At 48.8% G+C, this 25,259-nt stretch overlaps 2 protein-coding genes across 2 annotated transcripts in view; one reads left to right on the forward strand and one right to left on the reverse strand.

Moving 5' to 3' along the window:
- Positions 1-1,274, reverse strand: part of SLC35E2B (solute carrier family 35 member E2B) — a 33,441-nt gene extending 32,167 nt beyond the window's left edge. Inside the window, exon 1 of the mRNA XM_083752725.1 lies at positions 1,137-1,274. The gene's annotated coding sequence lies outside the window, so the exon portion shown is untranslated. The remainder of the gene's footprint in view (positions 1-1,136) is intronic.
- Positions 1,113-24,746, forward strand: LOC310850821 (uncharacterized protein). Its single transcript, XM_083752815.1, has 9 exons — positions 1,113-1,242; positions 2,327-2,447; positions 3,821-3,974; positions 11,316-11,461; positions 12,451-12,627; positions 13,223-13,339; positions 15,330-15,416; positions 20,456-20,603; positions 22,132-24,746. Exons 1-9 carry the CDS (start codon positions 1,223-1,225, stop codon positions 22,161-22,163), a joined length of 1,002 nt encoding a protein of 333 aa, XP_083608941.1. The 5' UTR covers positions 1,113-1,222; the 3' UTR covers positions 22,164-24,746.
- The last annotated feature ends 513 nt before the right edge of the window (positions 24,747-25,259 follow it).

Genomic DNA, 25,259 nt, shown 5'->3' on the forward strand with positions numbered 1-25,259 from the left:
TGTCCATTTACAGTGGTACCTCGAGGTCCGTTCTTAACCTGAAACTGTTCTTAACCTGAAGCACCACTTTAGCTAATGGGGCCTCTCGCTGATGCTGTGCCGCCGGAGCACGATTTCTGTTCTCATCCTGAAGCAAAGTTCTTAACCCGAGGTACCGTTTCTGGGTTAGCGGAGTCTGTAACATGAAGCGTATGTAACCCGAGTAACTGTATTCCAGTGGGTCTGGAATAAAACAAAATGAGCCTTCTATTATTCTACTCTGAGTAGGGTTAACACTGGCTGTAACCCAGCGTGCATCACTGTAAACTTTCTATCTCAGTAAATCCACTTTTTTTGTTAAAGCTATGGTTTTCCCAGTAGTGATATATGGAAGTGAGAGCTGGACCATAAAGAAGGCTGATCGCCGAAGAATTGATGCTTTTGAATTATGGTGCTGGAAAAGACTACTGAGAGTCCCATGGACTACAAGAAGATCAAACCTCTCCATTCTTAAGGAAATCAGCCCTGAGTGCTCACTGGAAGGACAAATCCTGAAGCTGAGGCTCCAATGCTTTGGTCACCTCATGAGAAGAGAAGACTCCCTGGAAAAGACCCTGATGTTGGGAAAGATGGAGGGCACAAGGAGAAGGGGACGGCAGAGGACGAGATGGTTGGATAGTGTTCTCAAAGCTACGAACATGATTTGGACCAAACTGCGGGAGGCAGTGGAAGACAGGTGTGCCTGGCGTGCTCTGGTCCATGGGGTCACGAAGAGTCGGACATGACTAAACAACAACAAATCCACTTTCCAGTCAAAAGTGGAGGGTTTGCATCACACCAGGCACCTCTTCATCTATACGAAGCGATGACCAAAACGGCAACTTTTTTTTTAAAATCCCACTACAATAAAACTTTTTAAACGTGAAAAGGGGCTTTTTATTTTATTCTTTAAAACCCAAGTCTCTGCTTTTTTTTTCAGAAGTCCAAGTTGTACTTTCGTTATGCGTCACTCTCTACGGGCTCTACTCTTTTGAACTCCCAACGCGGTCTCTACATAAGAAGTGACAGCGAAGAGCGACGGAAGTGGAGCATACACTTCCTGTTTTTACCGGAAGTTTCGCCGGTCTAGGACTTCGGCCCGTGTCTCTATGGCTTACCCGCTCCCGAAAAGGCGCCTGAGGCCTGGAAGCGGAGCTGGCGCCCGCTCGCTTCCCCGTCGGGCCATGTAACTGACTCTGTCGCCATGGAGCCTCCCGACACGAGGTACTTGCCGTCGCCTGCGCCTCGCGGGGACCCGTAGCGAGCGCGGGGGGGGGCGGGGGAGGTTGGGCGGCGGTTGGGTGCGAGGGTGGAGTTACCAGTCTGGACCTGAGAGTTCTCCTTCTGGCCCGCATTAAAGTGGTTGAAGTGTGGCAGGCACTGTGACGTCGCCGCCGCGTCACGTCACGACCTCACCGCGACCGTTGACGTCACATTTCACCACCACCACCAAACTTTGAATCCTGAGATGCTTTTTCTAAAAAAAAAAAAGAGAAACGAAAAAAGCCCTTCAAATATTCTGAATTCGTTTTGAAAACGTATTTATTTTTTATTAAATTTATACAGATGCATTTAGTTACTTTAGTTGTTTTTTTTAAAGTGACCAATTGTATAAATAAATACAATAAAAATAATAATTATATTTATTATTAGAGGGCGCTCATGGAGGCATGCATGCTTCCCTCCATTTTATCTTCACAACAACCCAGTGAGATAGTTTAGGCAAGAGAGATTGTCAACGGTCCAAAGTCACACCTTGTGGCCCCGCTTTCAACCCTGCTATCCCAGGTCCTAATCCAACACTAACCACTACACCACACTAAGACCTGGGGAAGATTCCATCCTGGTTGCTTCTACTTCAGCAACAAAAGAAACTTAGCTTTCAGTTTAAATTTAAAAGTGCGGACAGGATGGGGGAAGAAATCATGACATCCTTGAGCATGTCACTGTGGTCCAGATTTCCATGCAGCGGAAAAGCATGCATGTTCTTGCAGTCCTGACTCACGAAAGGGGCTGCCTCTCTTCTCGCACAACAGCTTGTGGCGTCCGCAAGTATGCTTGCTATGCTAGCTTACAGCAAGGGCATCTTGGTGGGGATTCCCATCCCCCCATGCCCACGAGGTCTCCAATTCAAAAAGTTGGATCAGGAAATTCAAACTGAAATCAGCTCAGTAAAAGACTGGCTGGGCAGGAGCCATGGTTTTTCAGAGGCTACCCAGTGAACCCAAAAACCTTCTCACATCTATATGCAACACTTCCACTTAGCTTCACCTGCAGACATCTTTTTGTTGTTGTTCTCTCCCTCCAGGGTCCTCCTTTTCCCTTCGGAGGAGACGCAAGATCCTCCCCTGCCAAATGAAGTTTTAACCTCTGTGGTGCCAAATCTAACCCCAAGACATCAAGACCTCATCCCTACCCCATGTGGCCCTGTAAGTATCTGAACCAATTGATTTCCTGTTAGTTTCAGTTGCATTTATCATTCTTAGAGCTGCACCTGGCCTTCTGTGTTTGTTGCAGTAATGACATATCCCTCTTTGGTTTTATCTGCTGCTTCTACCCCACCTCCTTTCTCTGTTTTCCATGTGACTGTTTTTTAAAAAGTCACTTGAGGGTGGGGACCTGTCAAACCTCTTCTCTAAAAAATGGTTCATTTAGATAATAAATTTATAGGTGGGAAACCTGACATACATAAATGTACATCATTCAGGAAACTTTGATTATTCTGAAAGCCTGAAAACAGAGCCTTATTGGTAAAAAGCACTATGAAGTTTGCTTGATGGGTTTGCTGCCCTGAGCTCCTTCAGGAGGAAGGGCATGATATAGATCAGGGGTCGGCAAGGCTTACATTGTCTGGGCCAGTTCACTGCTGCTGAGCCCCCTCCGTGGGCCAGATCGTGGGTGCCTGTGAGCACGCACACCCATGATTTCCGGTGCCTGCGACTGTGCAGACGCAGTTTCCGGCGCTGCAGTTTAGTGCAGCATGCGGGAACTCGCTGAACTGGTGGCTTGTGGGTAAAACGACCCCCATGGGCTGCTTGTGGCCCATAGGCCTTAGGTTGCTGACCCCTGATATAGATAGATTTAATGAATGAATAATGAATAAAAACGGGGGGGACGGACCACTTTGTCATTAACTACCACCTCTCAGTCTCACCCATTCCCCAACTCCCAACTTTTATTTATTTAACAAAAATTATATACCACTTACAGTCATACCTCGGGTTACAGACGCTTCAGGTCACGCGTTTTTGCACACTGCACCGAACCTGGAAGTACCAGAACGGGTTACTTATGGGTTTCGGCGCTCGCGCATGTGCAAAGGCCCTAAATCGCGCTTTCTGCATGTGCAGAAGACCAAATCGCGACCTGCATGTGTGCAGATGCGGCGCTGCAGGTTGTGAACGTGCCTCCCGCACGGATCACATTTGCAACCCGAGCATCCACTGGAATTGGCAGTTGGCACAATAGATTCATTTAAAATTATTGATAAAAGCAACCCTTAAAAACCAGTTGACATAACGTTTAACAAGCTATAAAGAAAACAAGCAGTTTGAAAATAGATATATGTGTTAAAATTGCCTGCCTGGGTAGCCTTGCCTAAACAAATATGTTTTACTCAGGCACAGGAAACAATACAGGGAAGGTCCCTGCCTGCTGCATATGAGCAGGGAGTTAGTTCCAAAGAACACACCCCACCAAAACAACACTGGATTATTTTGCAGGGCTGCTATGAAACCATGTGGGGTTTTTTACCTAGTTGCAAAGCTGCTTAGAGAACATTTACATGCTTTTCTGATTGCAGATCAAACCTTGGTCGGAGCTGTCCTCTCCGGTCAAGATCTATTTCTGCGTCACCATCCTCTCCCTGTTGAGCGTCATCGGATTAACCATAGAGAACCTCGTTCAGCAGAAGGACGAAGACTTCACTGTCTCTCTCATTCAGCTGATCGGCGTCGGTAAGGAAGAGGGGACTCTGCAGCAAAATGCCCGTTTTATGTTTTTGATGGGTGGGAAGAAGGGCTATATTTTGCAGAGGCCTCAGGTGAGGGGTAGGGGAGGAAATGTGTCTGTACATGGAAGCACACAAACACATACACAAACATGATTCTTCTTAATGGAGGTTGTGCCGGCCTGACATTTTGCAGCCTCTGCAATCTAACCATACAACAAACGGCAGCATATTTATAAGAGAGATAGTCAAGAGTAGTGGAGGTCTGGTCCATTGGAGTGAGTGGAATTGCCTTCAGCCAGCCTCCATTTGCCTGTCTGCTTAGAACCACTCCAGCTGGTGGCATGGGCTGTCAGCTTCCTCCTCCTAAGTCTTGGTATTATTAACCTTGTAGAACTGGGCAGGGAGGTGGATTCAGGCCAATTAGAATTAACAAGCTCCGTCTGTCATTGGCTTTGGCGCCATCTACTGTTGGTCTCCCTGCATTTCACCCTACCAGTCCCAACAAGCACATGCCACCATTGGTCAAGAGGTGCATTTGGCAGAATCTTAGTGTGTGGGGGGCTAAGCCCACTCAGTTCTGACCCCTAGACAAGTGGGAGGGAGGGAGGGAGGCTTTGCCCCACTCTCAACAAATGGAGGCTGGTTGCTTTGTCCTATATAAGGCATGGGAACCAATAACATATGGGAATATATGCAAAAAATATAATCTTTTAAAAAAGAGAGCTGCTGGATCAGAGCAAAGACCTCTCTAGAGGAAAATCCAGTAGCTAACCAGATACATACAGGAAGCTAGCAAACAAGGCAGAAGGGAAATAGCTCCCTCGTGCTGTTGCCTGAGCCACCAACTGAGAGTGTTAGACTGACCTGGGAGAACAGGGTTCGACTCCCCACTCAGTGCCTCTCAGCCTAACCTACCTCACAGGGTTGTTGTGAGGATAAAATGGGGAGAACCATGTGACCACCTTCAGCTCCTTGGAGGGTAAGGTGGCACATAAATCTAATAAATAAATAACTTCCTGACTCCTTCAACTGTGGAGATAATTTCTTCAAGAAATGGCATTATAGAGCAAAGCAGACTTCAGGTGTGCATGGAGCTGAACGGGACAAGCTACTTTATTCTCTCCAAGAAGCTATTAATCCTGCTTATTAATGGTTAATCCCACAGGAAAGAGCTGTAGAACACCTGCTTTGCATGCAGAAGGTCCCAGGTTCAATCTCTGGTAACTCCCTGCCAGAAACCCTGGAGAGTTGCTGCCAGTCAGTGTAGACAATACTGAGCTAAATGCACCAAGGGTCTGATTCAGTATAAGACAGCTCTCTATGCTCCTTTTGCATTCCTGCAATTGTTATATCGTTTCCTGTTCACGTCAGTGCCATGGCAGAGATCATTCCCTTTCTGCAGGTGAAAAACTAAGGCCTAAGAAATTAACCACTGGTGCCCTTTGAGTCTCCACCCAAGCATAATCTCCCAGGACTTTGGACCTTTTCTGTTTTCTGACCGCCATTGTGCTGGAACTGTGGGCAATACTACATATGGACTGTAGGTGGCGCCTCTAGCCCAACCCAACCATTTCCCTGATAGGAATATGGTTAGGATTCCCCCCTCCCGCTTGCTATGTCCAAATCCAGCTGTCAAACTTCAAAACCATAGTAGATAATCATTCCATTTTGAGTTTGGACATGGTTGTGCATGCTTGCACATAGAAAGCCGAAACCACACAAACCATACATATCAGCAGGCTCAGGATAACTTGGTGGTATGCAGGACTACTTTAAAAAAAAAAAATTAAAAATGCCCCAAGGCACAGAAACCCCCCCAGAATTGTCCAGTGAGTACTGAACGGCTACAGAATGCTGACCGACAGAGAAGAGAAAAACCGACAACCAAGCGGGATGGGGCACAGAATGGAGCGGCTGCAAAAGGAGACACATAGATATAAAAAGGCTAGAGAGAACCAACTCGGCATCTGAAAAGGTTGTTTCCTGGTTCACACCGTGAAGCTCTTTTTAATGCCCCCCACCCACCCCAGACAGAGGTGAAACCTGCCCATAGAAATCAAAAGGTGACATTCAAGATTGTCATGTAGCTGGGCATTTACCGTATTTTTCGCCCTATAGGACGCACTTTTTCCCCTCCAAAAATGAAGGGGAAATGTGTGTGCGTCCTATGGGGCGAATGCAGGCTTTCGCTGAAGCCTGAAGAGCGAGAGGGGTCGGTGCGCACCGACCCCTCTCGCTCTCCAGGCTTCAGGAAGCTATCCGCAAGCCTTGCAAGCCCAGTGGGAGTTCCCGCGGGCTCGCAAGGCTTGCGGGCAGCAGCCTGCAGCCCGAAGCACGGGGCGCCCTCTGGAAGGCCCCCCCGTGCTTCGCGCAGGTGTCGGCAAGCCTTGCGAGCCCGGCAGGAGTTGCTGCCGGGCTCGCAAGGCTTGCGGATAGCAGTCTGTTCTGGGGGCTAGGGGAAAAATAATTTTTTTTATTCATTTCCCCCCCCAAAAAATGAGGTGCGCCCTATGGGCCAGTGTGCCCTATAGGGCGAAAAATACGGTACTTTTTTTAAAAAAGGAGAAAGAAACCCTAAACAACCCACTGTGGATTGTGCATGCTCAGTGGGCAGAGGGAAAAAGAAAACTGGGAGGGGGAATGGAACCCTGGGACAGAAGCACATCACACTGCAACATTTTATCGCAGGCCCCCAGTTGGTGGAACCCATGGGAGGTATTACAATGGTACCTCGGGTTAAGTACTTAATTCGTTTCGAAGGTCCGTTCTTAACCTGAAACTGTTCTTAACCTGAAGCACCACTTTAGCTAATGGGGCCTCTTGCTGCCGCCGCGCTGCCAGAGCACGATTTCTCTTCTCATCCTGAAGCAAAGTTCTTAACCTGAAGCACTGTTTCTGGGTTAGCGTATGTAACCTGAAGCGTATGTAACCTGAGGTACCACTGTATAGGGGACTTCATATTCTTTCTAATTTTGTGATATGCCACTGTAGCCTTATGAGGCTTTGCCCTCGGGTGGGAAAAATATTGCGCCTGGGAAAGGGAAGTGGGAGTCAACAGACACTCAAGGAATAGTTTCAGAGAAAAGGCTTTTATTTCTACCATCCATGAACTGGTAGAAGGAGCAAGTGTGATAAGTCACAAAAAGCATGCACGAGTTCACAATCATGTGAACAAGCATATATACCCCTTTCCAGTTCCCCCCCCTTTCTCCTCCCTCAGGATTCCTCTGAGCATGAACAGAAAGCTGTCTTGGGACTATTGGGACTCTTGGCACCCTTCCCAGGAAAGGGATTTCAGAGTGTTCAGATATGTTTCAATCTCTTGTTCTGGCATGGTTCCCAGACAGAAAGTAAGTTGCAATGTGGTTCTTTAGCAAGGCCAGAAGGCATCAGAAAGGTCTGACAAACAATGGACTGTGTTCCCTACTTTTGTTGCTATCTTTTTAGTTACAGCAAGCGGAATGTTTCTGATGCTTAGCTAATGCCTTTTAGCTGCTGAAAAAAATGATTTTGGAAAGCTCTGAGAAGCTTTGAGCCTGCTTTGGTGGGGGGTGACTTCGGGCCTAGGTGAGGTCACCTGTCCTCACCTTCCTTCACCACCTCCCCACCCCTCATGGCAGCCATTTTCTGACTGGCATCCCTCTCTCAAAATCCAAAATGTGACCCTTAGTCCAAAAAGTTTGGCAACCGCTGATCTAGGGCCCTTTCCTGTCTCTGTACCAGATGTGAGGAACCTTTGGCCCTCCAGATGTTGCTGAACAACTCCCACCATCTCTGCTTGTTGGCCACGCTAGTTGGGGGCTGAAGGGAGCTGTTGCTCAGCAACATGAGGAGAGCCCAAAGCTGCCCACCCGTGCTTTGTACCACTGCGCCCCATGGGCCCCTTTGAGCCAAGAACCACCTTGTGATGCAAGCAGGGAGCTGCGCAACACTACCGACACTCCCCCGACACTCCCCCTTTCCCCTGCCAGCAGGTCTGCCACCTCCCTTTCCCCTCTCCTCCCTCATGAACATCATGCTACCTGCCTCATGTTCTCTAATCAAACCATGAATCTGCCACGGGGCCCTTGACAAGGTTCATATTTCACAGGTGCTGCCCTCCTGAGATGTTTGGCAGTTGGAATATGAATGCCGACAGGTTCTGAGGTTCTGATTGGTCAAAAACATCAGGTGCTGTTTAGTATCGGCAGAGATTTTAGCAGGGCAGAGAAGAACGAGCCTGGCAGGGCCCATTAATAATAATTATTATTATTATTACAAATTTAAATGGTTATATTTGTATCCTCCAATAGCTCATGGTGGAATTCCCCATTTCCCCATATAAACATGTCCGTTAGATATAATATTGAGCGCCCAGCCTAGGACCCTGCTCCCCCTGTTTTTTGTTTTTTTAAGAGACAGTGGCACAGGGTTAGAACACTTCTTCCAGCCCAAGGGCCACATTCCCTTATGGGGAGCCTCCCGGGGGCCAGATGCCAGTGGCAGGTGGGGCCAGAGCGAAAAGTGGGCAGAGCATTGGGCCTGACTTGGGGCAGTGGGCTACACACACATCTCCAGGCATGCAGGGTACCTTATCACAGTTCAGTCGCACACAGGCAGGGTGCATAGCAGGTTGGTTAGGGGTGTGGCCTGGGAACAGTTCTAAGGGCCAGGCAGAGAGTCCTCGGGGGCCACATTTGGCTGCCAGGCCCTGGGGTTCCTCACACCTCTGTTGCAACACAAATGCAAAAGGCATTGGGTTCAGTCCAATTGCAACGATCGGGCAGTAGGTAATGAAGAGGTCCCTGAGTACTTGGAGAAAGGAAGATGCAAACATTGGCACGACCGGCGGCCGAGGCCATTTGTGCTCCAACAAGAATTCCGCATGTTCTCCGCCGAGAAAGGCTGGCTTCCCGAACCGAGAACAGGCAGTAAAGTAACATCTGCACAATTTCCCTCCCATTTTGTACAGTTTCCAGGGCACGCTACTTTGCACAGTGTATTTTTGACTGACAAAAACAAGGATAAAATTAATTTCTGGTTTAGCTGATCCTGAGGATTGTGAAAGCAACGTGTTTCAGCAGCAGTTTTGGAGCACACCTCTGCAGTCATGAGAATCAGAAATGTGGTCCTAAAGAGAGAGAAAACCTATTAAAAACCCCATACATTGAAATTCTCAGTAAACTTAAGTTCAGTGATGACCTTTTTGAGCTTTTTCTAAGACCCCGTGTACTTGCTATGCGTCTAGAAGCCTGACTGGGACAGTAGATAGCATAGATCACCTCAAAAAATAAAATACTAACAATATGGGCAGAGTATGGCCACACCCTAAGAGCAGGCAATTGCCGTCATGGGTACTATAAAATCATAAATAACCATAATGTTGGCTCTTGATGCTACCCAGGCTGAATGTTAATTACATTTCAAGAGATTTCTTATAAGCAATAATTAGATTAGGACTGATTTAATTTTGGCTGTCGCCATAGAAGGTAAACATTTCTTGTTCTTATCAACCGACAAGGTCTCATTCCCCACCCCCGTCCTTGAACAATTATCTCCCAAAATGGAGAGATAAGAGCTTGATATATAGAAAGGGTATCTCCAGTTATTAAGAACAAGAAATCTTGGTTAGTGCTCTTCTCGTTTTCCCGAATTGGCCTCAAAAATCTCTTGCAGGTTTTCTGCACATACTGTAAACAGAATAAGACCAAGATGATGATTTTTTGCAAACACAGTCCTAGGTATAAATGGTGTTTAAATCACCAAGCTATAGGACAAAGCCTATTATTTAAATACCTGGATTTACTCTTTAGTGAAACCCTCTCTTGGAAGTGTCATCTGGAGGCATTGAAAGTCAAAGCACAAGAAACCGCTAGGGCATTGATGAAGTTCTGTTAAAATAAGGGAGGGCTGCCGATTGAACCTGCCCTAATGATATTTGGTTGCTCAAATGCTCTATAGTGTTAAAGTCTAGGGCTCTGATTCAAACTTCATTAAAGCTATGGAAACTGCAAAATATTCACCCCCTCCGAAAGCTATGCTCTCTACCATCAGAAATATCAGCAACTCTTCTTCGCACAGAATCTGGGTGGCCAACAATTAAAGCAAGAGAGGACTGCACTCAGTTCATGTACTGTATATTAAAAGAATTGCTACTAAGCCAATCAAGCATTTCCCTGCGCTGTGCTATATGGAATTGGGTAATAACCAACTTGGTCCATCTATCTCAGTATTGCCCACACTGGCTGGCAGTGGCTCTTCAGGGTCCCAGGCAGGGAGTCTACCCATCCCTACAGAACCTGGAAACCTGAACCTAAGGTCCCCCACTAAGCTGGTCCTTTCCCAGTTTGCCAAGTCAGATATGTTTGCCTCCTACCCTGCCACCCTCAAAATCCCTTGCCTCATAGCAAGCTCGACTGCTCCCCAGTGGCGTAGCGTGGGTTGTCAGTACCTAACGCGTGGATTTTAGTAGGGGCAGTGAGCTGCGAGTGCGAGCGCCCCCCCCAGATGTTGCGCCCGGTGCGGCCGGCCCCCCCTGCACCCCCCACGCTACGCCACTGCTGCTCCCTACTCATTGTAGAAAAGAAAAAAAAGAGACAGATTAGTCAGCCAATCCCACCCCAGTCCACCTTTAGCATTTGGAGAGCCCAGGGCTCGCCTTGCTCAGAAATATTCCTGCAAAAAACATCTCGCTTTCCTCCCTCTGTGTCCGCAACTACTGGGCAGATGCGTCTCAACAGAATCCCAATTGATAGGATCCCATTTGTCATCAGCTTTGGACACAGAAATGTCTCGATCCAGAACCATAACTGTTGTCTCCTGTTCGTTCCTGCCCACTCCCCACCTAGAAAAGCCACACCTTTAATTTTTCTAGGGTTCTCCAGAGATATTTGGGGTTGCAGCAGCCAATGGCTCCTAAGGAAACTTCTGCCCTGGAAAGAGGAAGACAGAGAGGGTCTGCTGCCAGTATAACTTAGTTGAATACAACCCAGTGCCTCTTTCAAGATAGTGCTAGCTTTTAAAAACACATTAAAAAGTTGTAAATCACTCATGAGGACTGCAGGCTTTTGAAATGACCTCCCTGTTGCTCAGCCTCCACTCCCTGCCTTCAGAGCCAGGGAACAGCTCCCTGTTTCACAAGATGGTTGTTGGGAGGACAGGTGAGCCAATTAATGGATGTTTCCTCTACGCTGGAGATAAAAAAGCCTCATCAATCTAACCTAACTCTAAATATATATATTTTTTAAAAATGAAGAAATGCCTTCTAGGTTGACGTCAACCTTCAGCTTCCCATTTCAGCTTGGAAGGCACCTTTTTCTCACCTGCGCAGACGGCTGATGGCGGGATTTGTCTCTTTCCCCGACAGTCTTCTGCATCTACTATGTGAGCCGGGGCATCTTGCAAGAGAACCGCCAGGAGCTCATCGTCTTCGTCCTCTCCATCGCACTGGTCATGCTGCGCTCAGTCGTCAACTTCAGCGTCCTGCCTGCCGAGCAGAAGCCCAAACTGCTCGTGAGTGGCCAGCGGTTGGGTCTTTGCCTTGAACCAAGGGCCTGGCGGGAGCTTCCTAGATGGTGCAAGATCACTCTGGGGCCTGTTGTCAGCGTAGTTCAGCCCAGGGTTGTGTGTGTTGTCATGTTCCTGCATCACCTTCTAACAAATCGCTCTCTTTGCTGAGCCCTGGTTTTAAGAAGATAGCTGCCCCCCTTTTAGAAAGATGCATAACTGATTTGGAACCGAGAAGGGAGAAGGCAGAAATGTAAGCCACCCGAAACCGGTACACTTTAGGCCCTTGCAGGTCACCTTGGACGGAGGGATAAACTTGCTCCCAAAGAGCTTGGGCATGGAGCATGCTGGGAGAGGCAGCAGAGTACTTTATAATTCGGGAGAGGGGCAGGTCTGGACTTCCCCTCTGTTCAGAGCAGGCTCCAATCTTTCGTCCGCGTGGAATTTGAATTCCTGCGTCTGTGCTGCTCAGATTGCATTGCTTAGGCCCCATCTGCACGGTACCTTTAAAGCAGCATCACAGCACTTTGAACAGCTGTGGCTTCCGTCAAAAGACTCCTGGGAGCTGTTTGGAGAGACCCTGGTCCCCTCGCAGAACTACAGTTCCTGGGGGGGGGGCGTTTAACAGCCAGTCCCTCTTCCCAGAGAACTCTGGGAATTGTAGGTCTTTGAGGGGGAACAGGGAGATCTCCTAATAATGCACAGCGCCCATAACAAATGACACTTCCCAGAAGTCTTTGGGGGAAGCCACGACTGTTTAAAGAGGCACGGTGCTGCTTTATATGTGCAGTGCAGGTGAGACCTTACATGTGGAGCATCCTAGTGAATTCTGCCAGCTTGCCTCCTTCCTCTTCAACCTCTTGCCAAGCCATCAGCAGTATTCACACTTCTCTCCGTTTTCTTAGTCAAACACGTTGAATCTGGTGGAGGTTCTTCTGCTGCCGCAGGGGCGTGTGGTCCATTCTGACAGTCTTGCTTCCATTTTCCCTCTTAAGGCCCGCTTTGTCCTGATCCTTTTAGTCGGTGCCTTCGATGTGATCTGCGCTGTTGTCCTCATTCAGACCGAAAGCATGATGGCCTTCCGGGTGGGCGGGGCCTTGGAGAGCCTCCAGGCCCAATACTTCATGCTCAACCTCTGCTTTTCCATGCTGACCTTTGACCTCCAGGCTCAGGTAGGCCCAGGCCTCAGTCCCAACCACAGCCTGACTCCCTTGGCCCAACTATGCCACCTGCGTTTCTCTCAACTGCTTTTCTGCAGGGTACACGCAAGGCAACTCATATAAAAATAAAAGCCGAGGAAACTGAGAGTTTTGTTAAACTTGTTTTTACAAAAAAGCATGTAGCATGGGTGTTGCATCTTGCGTTTAACTCTGAGTAGGCCCACTGAAATCAGTGGACCTCAGGCACCAGTTTTCTTAAAATTGCAGAGCAGTTCTGAATGGTCGCTTGGAGGGGCTGAACCCTGAATAGCGGCATTTTTGTTAAGTGTTCCTTCTAGCCTGGATAGCTCTGTTGGCTAGAGCATGGTGCTGATAAGGCCAAGGTTGCAGGTTCGATCCCCTTATGGGACAACTGCATATTCCTGCCTTGCTTTCAATTCTACAATTCTATGAAAGACCCCAGCACAGGTCATGAAATGGCCTGCCTTTCTGGAAAGTGAGCGAGTTAACCAACACAACAGACCGTGAGCTGCAAATGGTTAAGGGGTGCATGAAGGGGACGTCTGCAGCTGCTGCAACCTCTTAGACTTCTCTTTTTGCCTTCCAGCTTTGCTTGTGCGTTCTGCTGCTCACCTCGATTCGGGAGATCTCAGTTCTGCACAGCATCTTCCTGGCGGTTGGGATTCTCTGGGCTGGGCTGAAAGTTGTCTGTGGCATCATTGCTGTGAGTGCGCCTCCCCTCCCCACCCCCTTGATCAAATGGGCATTTCCTGGGGGTAAACCAGAGACATTTCCTCTAAGAAATGCTGGCCTTGATTTATTTATTTTTTAGAAAGAGCAGCATTCTGTGCCAAAGCACTAACATAAATTGCAAAGTTCTGCAACTTGGCGTGAGCTATGTGAATTATGCGTCTGGCCCTTCAGATTCTAGCACATTCTTCACAACCACGAGGGCTAGAAAGAAAAGATAGTGACAGTTCTGTGACGCTGGACTCTGCATCCTGAATCGGGTCCTGTTCTGTTTCTGAGGGATACACAGAGCCCTGGATACTGTCTTGCCAGATGCCAAAATCTGTTGTTACAGCTATATGGGGAAAGGGGCTGTCTGTCCCGTCCCCTTTTGTGCTAGTTGGGCTCCAAGCAGGCTACGCTTGTGGTGCCTCTTCAGGTAGACACAGATGTGGCTTGACTGCATTTAGGCAAGGCCAAGGCCAGGTGGCTTGAGAGCAGTACATGTGAAAAGGATCTAGGAGTCTTGGTTGACCACAAACTTGACATGAGCCAACAGTGTGACATGGCAGCTAAAAAAGCCAATGCAATTTTTGGCTGCATCAATAGGAGTATAGCATCTAGATCAAGGGAAGTAATAGTGCCACTGTATTCTGCTCTGGTCAGACCTCACCTGGAGTACTGTGTCCAGTTCTGGGCACCACAGTTCAAGAAGGACACTGACAAACTGGAACGTGTCCAGAGGAGGGCAACCAAAATGTCAAAGGCCTGGAAACGATGCCTTATGAGGAACGGCTAAGGGAGCTGGGCATGTTTAGCCTGGAGAAAAGGAGGTTAAGGGGTGATATGATAGCCATGTTCAAATATATAAAAGGATGTCACATAGAGGAGGGAGAAAGGTTGTTTTCTGCTGCTCCAGAGAAGCGGACAGGGAGCAATGGATCCAAACTACAAGAAAGAAGATTCCACCTAAACATTAGGAAGAACTTCCTGACAGTAAGAGCTGTTTGACAGTGGAATTTGCTGCCAAGGAGTGTGGTGGAGTCTCCTTCTTTGGAGGTCTTTAAGCAGAGGCTTGACAACCATATGTCAGGAGTGCTCTGATGGTGTTTCCTGCTTGGCAGGGGGTTGGACTCTATGGCCCTTGTGGTCTCTTCCAACTCTATGATTCTATGATTCTATGAAATTCCCTGAACCAAGCACTGGCTGAAAGGGAGCATTTGCTTCAGTGACCTGCAAAAGCCTTCTGCATGGTGGCCAGCCTAGTCTTGCAGCTTCCCCCTCCTGCTCCGAGGAGCTACCTTTCCCCTTTTGAAGCAGGGACGGGGAACATTTTTCAGCCCGAGGGCCTCAATCCCTTCTGGGCAGCCTTCCGGGGGGCCTCATGCCAATGGTGGGCAGGACCAGAGGCAAAAGGGGGGGAGGCAACAGAGTTAAACATTACCTTTGTGGAGTAGCTCAGGTCCCAAAAAGCCCGTACCCCCTTTCTCTGCTCCATATAGACAAGAAAGAGGCATGATCAGAGTTCAGGGACACATTTCAGGCAGGCAACACCACTAGGGGTCAGGGGAGAGTTCTGAGGGCTAGGTTGAAAGAGCTGGGGGCCACATTCGACTCCCAGACCGGAGGTCTCGTCCCCACTGCCTGAAAGTGCCATTGCCTTGTTCAGCTGCTGGTGGTTTCTCCAGCATGGGGGTGAGGGTTAGCTGGCTCTGAAGTGTCTGGGAAAGCCCACCTCTTGGCCTGGGAAGGAGGAGAAGGCTCCTTGCTCAGATTGCCTCCTAGTTTTGCCACTGTTTTACCAGTAGGAGGAAGCAGGGTGAGGGGCTGCCCTAGCTCTGCCCCACGGCCTTTGATGGGATGCTTATGATAACTCTTGAGACTGCTTTGAGAGGTAGCTAGATGTACGTATAGCTAAAGCAAACCCAACCAATGAATGTGCAGCTAACTCAGTTCATTTCTCCCGCCACCCACCTGTTTCCTAGATCTTAAAAGAGTTAAAACCTCTAGCCTGGATTTTTCTGAGTCAGAATTTGCCTGAGGTTGCTTATCTCGCCTACCTGATCTACACGGTAAGTCGGTGCCAAGGGTTTTGTTGATTTAATGAGAAGGAAGGGCAGGGGGAATTCTTCCAGTCCTCAAGATGCTGATTGCTAGTGCAAGCAAATTAAGCCCCTGGCTTGGCTGCCTTTGTGTGGGCCCTTTTTCTGTAGGGGCTGTTCTGAAGGAAGGGCTGCATGTTCCCAGAGTGCAGGCAACTGGCCGTCTCACCATGTAAAGTTGGGTTGTTTAAACGCTTTATTTTTAAGAAGAAAGGTTGCTAGCCCCTATGGTTTCAGGTCTAGGCTGTGTGGACAAATATGCAAAATCAAAGCAGCCGGTTCTGACTATCAACGTGATCCTAACTACTCTGGGACAGACCTGACATTTCAGATCCTGTATCCAGCCAAGTCCTCCTCAGAGGAGACCCATTGAACTGAATAGTCCTAGGTTAGGCATGATCGTTAACTGCAGACAGCCTACCCTGAGTAAGGCGGGCATTGGACCCAACTCCCGGTTTCTTCGTTAACATTTCCTATGTACCAGGAAACTGTGTTTTGTGCCTTATCTTTATGAGAAGGGAGAGGAGAGTGTACTAGCCGTTGGCTAATTCCCAGGCACTTAAGCCACAGTAGGTCCCACAGGGCAGGGGGAGGTTGTGGGCTGCATCTGACCCTTAAAGGGCCCCCACGTGGCTCACTCTGGGTTGCCTGGTGACTGCTGCTTGGAGCACCATTTACCTGAGGGAAGAAAACCCACAAGAATGGCTCTCCCCATGTACCTTCCTTCTCCTCAGCCTCTGTTTGGGGGGGGGCAATGTAGTCAACGGGACGCGGGTGGCACTGTCGGTTAAACCACAGAGCCTAGGACTTGCCGATGAGAAGGTTGGCGGTTCAAATCCCCGCAACGGGGTGAGCTCCCGCTGCTCGGTCCCTGCTCCCGCCAACCTAGCAGTTTGAAAGCACGTCAAAGTGCAAGTAGATAAATAGGTACCATTCCGCCGGGAAGGTAAACGGCGTTTCCGTGCGCTGCTCTGGTTCGCCAGAAGCAGCTTAGTTATGCTGACCACATGACCTGGAAACTGTACGCCAGCTCCCTTGGCCAATAAAGCGAGATGAGCACCACAACTCCAGAGTCGGTCACGACTGGACCTAATGGTCAGGGGTCCTTTTACCCTTTACCTTTTCTAATGTAGTCAACAGCACCAGTTACAGCTGGGGGACCAGGATGGGGAGAAGCGGGAGAAGGAGAGCTGACTATTACACCAGTCCTGTTGCTTCTTGGCTGTGCCCAGAGCCAATCAGCTGGCAGGGGGCACAGGGAGGATGCTGAGAGCTCAATGTACCATCAGGGCAAGTTTAGACCTCACAACTCTTTGTACAGAAGTTGCAGTGGGGCTGGGAGAAGAATGAATGTGTGGCTCTTATTCCACCACAACATGCATACTTTAGGGCTCAAAAAGGCCACCCACTACAGGTTTAACACGATCATCTGTCTTGGTCCAATAGACCCAACAAAATAAACACCCAAAACTGTGGGGCTAAGAAATTATTGTGCCCCCACTAACTGAGGTGTATGTGTGGCTTATTTAATCCAAAAGCCCTTGAGAAAAATGCACTACAGATGCCCATCCGATCCTGCTCCCACATTTCAAATGACTTTTGCTCGCCCTTGGAAGCGGTTAACTCAAGCCAGGCTCAGAACATTCCAGGATTGCGGCCAAACGCTCCCACGTCCCGCCATTGCCAGGCATCCGAGGGTTAGCGTCAGGGTGCTCAAAAGGCTTCTGAAAACCCTCTGTGTCAGGGCGCCCTGGGATTTTGCTTCCGGTCAAGGCAAAGCAGGGAAAATTTAGAAACAGCAACAACCCTCTCTCTTTTTAAAAAATGCATCACAGAGACGGTCCTCAGACAGCCAGCTCTGAACGTGTATCAGCAGGAATAAACAGGGGATTAGAGGGGAAGAGCCCCAGAAGTTTCACCCACAGATAATTTCCCCGAAAGGCACAGAAGCCAGGAGGTCCGGGAGATTATGTATTTAAAGTATTATCCCGCTTTTCAGCCAAAGGGATGGTCCCTGCCTTCAGCACAGTAGCATTAAGGTTTTGTGCTTGAGCTTGCTTTTCTCTCTTCCCTCCCCTTCCCTTTTCCTTGCGTGCTTTATGAGATTGTGAATGGGGGTGGGGTGGGGGGCAAGGAAGGGCCATCTTTGAGCTCGTTTTGGAAGCTGCTCAGAGAATCTTTTTGGCTGAAGCGGGGCAGGTTGGGCCGGGTGACCCCTCCCCTCCTTGTAACACCATCTTTACCTCTATCCAAGGAGAGGTGCAGTTGCAGTGCTAGATTAGCCAATAGTCTGTCTCATAAGGCAGACTCTTTTTTTGGATAACTCAGTGGTAAGGCATCTGTCTTGCAAGCGGAAGGTCCCAGGTTCAGTCCCCAGCACTTCCAGGTATGGCTGGGAGAGGTCTCCTGTCTAAAACCAGGGTTTCCGAAACTTGGGTCACCAGCTATTATTGGACTACAATTCCCATCATCCCTGACTACTGGTCCTGCTACCTAGGGATGATGGGAGTTGTAGTCCAAAAACAGCTGAAGACCCAAGTTTGGGAAACCCTGATGTAGACAATACTGAGCTAGGCAGACCAGTTGTTTGACTCTGAGTGCGGTAGCTCCCTTTGTTCCTGTGCCAGCCAACAGAAACTTAGCCCAGTCATATGACTCCCATGATCCTTTGGGAACAGAGTTGGCATCTCATCGCTCTCCTAGGGAGCCATCATCTTGGCACTTAACACAACGGAAATGAAACCTGCTGTTTCAGAATGAATTGTTCACACACCAGCGGCTCGGATTGGTTGCTGCACTGAAACTGGAAAGCTTTTCGCTTTCTTTGGAGACAGAGGGGTGGTTGGTTTCTTGATGTTATCGCAGCAGCAGCAGCAGCACAGGGATCTCAAGGACTGCAATGCTTTTCAAAAACCTGCCGTCTGACAGCTTCTTCTCTCGCCACAGCTGTGTGGAAAGCAGCAGGGTTTTATGGGAAAGGTCAAGCTGGCCTGGCTGGTTGGGAGGAAGGAGTGGGCGTGGGAGACAAGAAGGTCAGCGGAGGTGAAGGGATTGGGATTGCAAGTCCAAGGTGGAAGTGAGAGAGACAACACAAGAGATTTTAGGGCATGGTGCTCTTGTTGGACGGCTGTCCCACATTTCGTTTTTCACTGCCATTCAAAACAAAAAATAGGAACAATTTTTTTTGGGGGGGGGGATGACATTAGTTTTCATAAATATGGTGAGCCTGCTGATCAAGCCAATGGCCCATCTAGTCCAGCATCCTGTTCTCACAGTGGCTAACCAGATGCCCATTCTGGGAAACCTTCAATCAGGATCCGAGCACAAGAGCCCTCTCCCTCTTCTGTGGCTTCCGGCAACTGTTCAGAAGCATTACGAGCACAGCCATCATGGCTAGTATCTTGCGATAGCCCTTTCCTCCCTGAATTTATCTAATCCTCTTTTAAAGCCATCCAACTTGGTGGACGTCTTCTGGGGGAGTGAGTTCCATAGTTTAACACTGTGTTGCATGAAGATGGACTTTCATTTATCCTGAATCTTTTATTATTCAGCTTCATTGGATGTTATAAGAGAGGGAGAAAAACTTTCCACTTTCCCCACGACATGCATAATGTTATAAACTTCTATTTTGTCGCTTCTTACTTGCATTTTCTCTAAGCTAAAAAGTATGAAATGCTGCAGTCTTTCCTTGTAGGAGAGTTGCCCCATCCTTTTCTGAATCTTTCTCTGACTCAGCAATATCTTTTTTTGAATTGAGGCAACCAGGACTATACACACTTTCCTTTCCTTTCCCTGTCTGCTCTCAGTTGCTGTCAGTAACATGATTTAAATTCTTCCCAGGAATTCCCATGTTTTCTCCTGAGCCTTACTTACTTACTTACTTACTTGCTTGTTTATTTATTTACTTATGACATTCAAACTCCACCCTTTAGCCTGAAAACCCTCCGAGTGGCTTACAAAGTCCTGAGACTGCACTCAGGCTCGCAATCTTTTTTAAAAAAGACAAAAGACATGGCACATGAGGAAAAAGGAAGAGGAGGGAGGAGGAGATAGCAAGCTCAAGCCTGAGTTCTTAGAAGTTACAGCCAATTTCAGTGGCAGTTCTGGCTGTCTTGCTGCCTGCCCCCTCGAAACATGCTTCTATCCCAGATCAGGTCCAGGAGCAGAGTCGGCGACAATGTCCAGGCTAGGAAGAGGGGACAGCTCCTGCCATTCCTGCTGTATCCATACATGCTGGCAGTAGCTCTGGAAGGGGCCAGAGCTCAGTGGCAGAGCAGCTGCTTATCCCCTGCATTTCTGGGCAGGGCTGCGAAGGACCCCTGTCTCAAAACCATGGAGATCTGCCACTAGTCACTGAGCCACCTGGACCCAATAGTCTGACTTGGTGGAAGGCAGCTTCCTATGTTAAGGAAAAGCCCTAGCTCAGTCATAGAGCATCCACTTTGCGTGCAGAAGGTCCAGTTCTCAGTGGTATCTCCAGTTAAGGCTGGGGGCGGGGGAAGACTCTTGCCTGAAAGCCACTGCCAGTCACTGCGGACAGTCCTGAGCTAGGCAGCCCAATGAATGGCTTGACTGAGGACCAGCTGGCTTCCCACGTTATTCATTACATACGTGTTCTGTCCCTCTTCCAAGGAGAAATCTATTTTGTCCTCATGACAATCCTGTGAGATAGGTTAGATCGAGGGAAGAGTGCTGAGTGGAGATTTGAACCTCTCTCTCCTGATCAACACTCTTAACCACAGTGCCCCACTAGCAAAATGTTTCTGTCTCCTCTGACATTGCAAATTGCCCCAGAGCCTGTCTTCTAGATTGTTTTATGCCCACTTGTTGTGGGGCCTCCATTGCCTCTCGTCTTCCTCTCCAAGCATCACTTCTCCTGCAGGTGCATCATTTCACCCCCGGCTGGAACGTTGGGTAGAAGGGACAATTGTCCATCCTGCCCATTGCACTCCTTTCGTTTCTCTGTCTGAAAATGTGATTTCTTTACGTGGAATGTGCTTTCTTCCCAGGTGATTGAAGAGTGGGGACAAGGGAGTTCCTATGCGCTGGAAGCGGCTGTCATCACCTGTTCCTGTATCTCTGTGATGATCAAAAGTGTCCTGTTCTGGGCGTTGTTCCATGTCTACCACAGCTTTGGGCAAGGGCTGAGAGAAAGGAGTGAGTATCGGAGGAGATTAATCCAGGTGGAGGAAAAACAGATGGACACGTACATACAAAAGCCCAGAGAATTCAGGGATTGAAGGCAATGGGAGCAGGATGGACCAATCATGTCCAGCTCATGGGTTTCACTGGAGCATCTGGCTGGGCAGAGTGAAAAGAACTTTATCTCCCCCTGTCCAATTCATATTAAGCAGTTGGCATGTATTTATTTGAAGCATTTTACCCTGCTCTGCAGCTAGGGTGGATGGGTGGGAGGAGAAGGCTTCCAGAGCAGTTTCCAGAACTCAGCAGTAAGAGAAGTTCTGCCCTCAAGCTTATAATCTAAAAGGCATGACAGAAAAGGAAAAGGGATTGGGAGGGAGGAGGAAGGCATATTCGGACTGGAGGTCTTACAGAGCTTTTAGTAGTGATTAGCTGGAATGGAAGAGAGTTCAAGGAGAAGTGGAGGAGTGAAACTTATTACCATTTATTAAATTTCTATACCACCCTGCATCCGAAGATAACAGGACAGTTTACAAAAACAATACCTTAATAACAGAAACTATAACCCCCTGTACAAAGATTAAAAGGCCACAGATTGTTTAATTCGCCAACGCCTGGGTGAAGAGGAATGTTTTTGCGTGGCACCTAAGGATATGCAACGAAGGCGCGAGGCAAGCCTCCTTGGGGAAAGCATTCCACAAGTGGGGAGCCACTGCCGAAGAGGCTCATTCTCATGTTGCAGCCCTCCAGACCTCTTGTGGAGGAGGCACATGAAGAAAGGCCTCAGATGGTGAGTGCAGGGTATGGAGAGAGGCGGTCCTTGAGGTATTGCAGTCCTGTGCCGTTTTAAGACTTTGTAGGTCAAAACCACCACTTTGAGTTGGGCCCAGAAACCAAATGGCAGCCAGTGCAGTCGGTTGCTGGTCTCTCCACCGAAGTTGATGCAGCAGCCCTGCTTCCCATTTCTCTCCCTCTGATGCAGCCTCCTGGAATGGCTGGCAACAGAGAGGAACCTGATGGAGCCAGCAGAGCTGATGGAGAGATTCTGCAGTGCTCTCTTCCTCACCCTCTGCTATAGCCTGATGGAATGCTAGCTGCTCCTGGACACTTGAGGAAGGAGCCTCATTTAGCCCATCCAAATGGCAGAGACTGCATGCTAATTGATAGAGAGGGCCACCAATCAGCACAAAACTCCTGCTGCATTCGGTGCGGCTTCCCTGCAGCATCAGTGTAGTGTGTATTTCCAAGGTGGCTACAGAAGGAGCTGCCTAGCATACTAAGAAATGGCCAGCTAGCCAGGATGACTTTGTGATACCTCCACCGTCAGAGGCAGTATGCCTCTGAATCCCAGTTGTCTGGGAATTGCAAGTAGGGAGAGTCGCTGTTGCACTCTTGCTGGTGGGCTTCCCATTGAGCCACTGTGAGAACAGGATGCCGAAGCAGATGAACCACTGGCCTGATCCAGCAGGCTCTTTTAACATTCTTTTAAAAACGGCGAGATTCTTCCTATCATTTACTGCGACTCCTTTCCCCACCTCTGCAGTGTTTTCTTCCTATGGAAGGATTGACTCGTGAAGCACGATGCCTTCTCCAGGTACAAGGCTGCACTCTTACAAAGTGAAGGTGCGCTGCAGGAGATCAGTTCCCTGCTCCGACCCAAGAAAGCGGGGCCCCAAAAGCCAGGTCGTAGCAGGAGCAGCTTGACCACAGTTCAACAGAAGACATCTGCACAACCTTCCACCTCCTGGGGCTTGCTGCAGGAACTCTGCTCCGTCAAGTTTGAGTCCTTTTGCCAAACAGCTCCTGCATGCAGCAACCCCATCAAGATTCCTCCGGCGTGTTTGTTTGTTTACGCTAGATACCACTTCACCCATTACCCCGCCTTCGAAACAGCTGCCAGGATGACCCCCTCCTGCCGTGGCTTGTCTCCCAAGGGTGAGTGTTGCCGACGGACCATTCATTTGGTGCTTTCTTCCTAGAGCACAATCCTGCACCTAGATTAGCTTTGGGCATTGCGAACCTGGCGGGGAGGGCGTAGGCGACAGGCCCAGCACTGTGCACCCTCATTTGCCGTATTTCACTGCCGAGAGCCTCATCCTGGCAAACGAGGAGCTGACAATCCTCCAAAGTTTTATCTGTTTTAAGATGACAGCCCCATCCAGTGAAATTTATGCCTCCCACATAAGAACCAAAGATTAGAAATCTAGCGGAAGGAAAATACAGGCAGCTTGATGCTTTCGTGGGCTGCTTAAGTTGCGTGAGGACCACATCCAGCCTTCGGGACTCACCACCTCTAGATGTTCTGGACTGCAGTTCCCATCAGCACCAGACACCGCTGGCTGGGGCTGATGGGAGTTGTAGTCCAAAACATCTCGTGGGCACAAGCTTAGCAAAGGCCACTTGAAACTCAGCGCCTCTGCGGTTGCAAAGTCATCTTGCCTGCCATTAACCCAAATCCAAATGGGTGTGTTTGGTTTGAAACTGGAAATGTGGCTCAAACTGCATAACCACCGCGACCCCTCTGGCCAGCCACAGCCATTTCCCCATCTAGCCGATCACCTATAGCCCTGGCAGAACAACACTCAAGTAATGATGTTGGTGTGTGCTGAAGTTACCTGGTGGCTTCCGTGCTGCTGAAGACCTTCACGGTGGCAAGACACTGTTTTCACTTGTCTTGGCACTCTTGCCTCTGGTCCCATCCATTTGGTGGAGGGCCGAGGGCCCAAGAAACAGGAGAGCCTCAAGTTCCAGTTTTGTCCCAGGAAGAGTGGCTGATTCAGCAGCCTCAGAATGGTTGATGATTTGGGGCAAAGGGAAGGCACCTTCCCCAAAGGTTACATGGAAAAGGGCTGTCCCCACCCCAGCCAACTCCAGAATCTGACTCCAAGGAGTATGTCTGTGCCTTAAAACAGGAGAGAAATTCACAGGTATGGGGAATCTGTGGCTCCCCAGATGTTGCTGCCCAGTGCCTACCATCCCTGACCAACAGCATCTGGAAGGTGGCACTAAAGCCGCTGTGTGGGGAAGCTCTGGCCCACCAGCTGTGCCGAACTCCCAGCTCCCATCAGCACCAGCTTGCATGTCCAGTAGGAGTTGTAGCTCAGCAAACAACCAGAGGCTTCCCTACACACCTGCACCAAAGCAAGGGGTGAGCAGCTTGTGGCAATTCCCCATATGTTCAACTACAGCTCCCAACATCCCTGACTGTTGGCTGGGGCTATTGAGTGTTGTGAGAACATTGGGGGGTGGGTCGCACAGGTTCCTCTTTGCTAATCCTACCCCACCCTGGAAATGTTTGGCCTACAGCACTTTGGGGAGAGCTCTCCTTCCACACGGGGCTCTCAAGAAGACTGGAGCAGCATGGCCAGCTTGACGCTGGCCCCAGTCTTCCTGTTGGCTTAATAGGCCCCCTTGAGGCCCTTGTGGGCTTGTCTACCCCACTTTCCTCAGAAAGACAGCCGATCACACATCAGTCCTCAGGGATGGGAGTCTGCCGCTTTGTTCCACGGAACAAAACCTGCAGTGCTACAAGGGGAAGGCAGAGCCTCCCCAAGCCCCACGGAGGCACAGGCTGTGTTTTTGCCCGTTTAGGGAAACCATGCACCCGGAGCTGGGTGTCTTGGTGCCTGTGAGATGCTCTCCCTTGGAGGCCTTTGTTTCAAGGACAGCCTTTGCTAACCTGGTTCCCTCCAGATGTTCTGGCCTACAAACCCCAGCTGTGCTAGCTGGGGCTGATAGTTGTTGTAGCCCAGAATATTTGGAGGGCACCAAGTTGTGTGTGTGTCCGTGGGACACTTTCCTTGAAGCTGCCCACAAGATGCTTGGACAGTGCTTCCACCTCCCACTTGCTACAAGCTTCAGCAATTTGCTTCTGTCGGTATTCGTGTGGCTGACTTCTTGCTAAATCCCAAATAATTTCTCTGCCTCCTAACCTGATTCCTTCCCCTCACACCCTAAATTATTACTTTGGTCCTAATTTTTCAAACTAACCAAGCCTATGTGAGTGTCTTAACTGATGCGCTTTTCAACAGCAGTGAGGGTGTTTTTTTTTTTAATTAAGGAAAAAGAATGTTTAATACAGTAATTCAAAGCTTTGTTAATTTATTAAGAGGTTTGTTACTGGCCTTGTATTTTTCAATAAAGTGTCAATGCCACCAATTGGAGGGTTTGTTTGTTTTTCAACGATGCCTATCCAAAAAGGAAGCTATTAAAAAGAACCCCAAAATATTAAATTTGCACATAGTGAGATTACATACTGCCCATTACTTTCATTGTTAGTTGCCACACAGTGGGGTTTGCTCAATCCTTGTTTGCCTCGATCGACTTAGTTCTTGTTGAAAGCCAACGAGCTGCGTAGAAAAAATCTCCTCCCTTCCCATTCCACAAAAAAGATTGCCGTTTATTTATTTTTAAGACTTCTTTCCACATCTCTCCTTTCTATTTACTTTGCTCCCGCCTGTTATATCTCAACCACCAACAACTCTGCACAGACATCACCCTTTAGAAGGAACACCATGGCATGCTTGTGACAAAATGAACACTTATCCATCTTTTGGAAGGATAACTTTTCCTCAGTGGACAGCGGGAAGAGAAGTACTGTAGTGCTCTCATTCCCAACCCATGTCCCCTGTAATGTTTCCACTTCCCCTTAATCTTTCAAAATGGTGGCAG

Source organism: Podarcis gaigeae (genome assembly GCF_964106915.1).
Source record: "Podarcis gaigeae genome assembly, chromosome: 8".
In the NCBI taxonomy this organism is placed as follows: domain Eukaryota; kingdom Metazoa; phylum Chordata; class Lepidosauria; order Squamata; family Lacertidae; genus Podarcis; species Podarcis gaigeae.

Excerpts from the sequence above, each read along its gene's own strand:
- LOC310850821 (XM_083752815.1), top strand. The coding sequence starts at position 1,223 with ATGGAGCCTCCCGACACGAG. Across the intron at positions 1,243-2,326 it reads ATGGAGCCTCCCGACACGAG|GGTCCTCCTTTTCCCTTCGG; the intron begins GTACTTGCCGTC and ends CTCTCCCTCCAG. Across the intron at positions 11,462-12,450 it reads AGCAGAAGCCCAAACTGCTC|GCCCGCTTTGTCCTGATCCT; the intron begins GTGAGTGGCCAG and ends TTCCCTCTTAAG.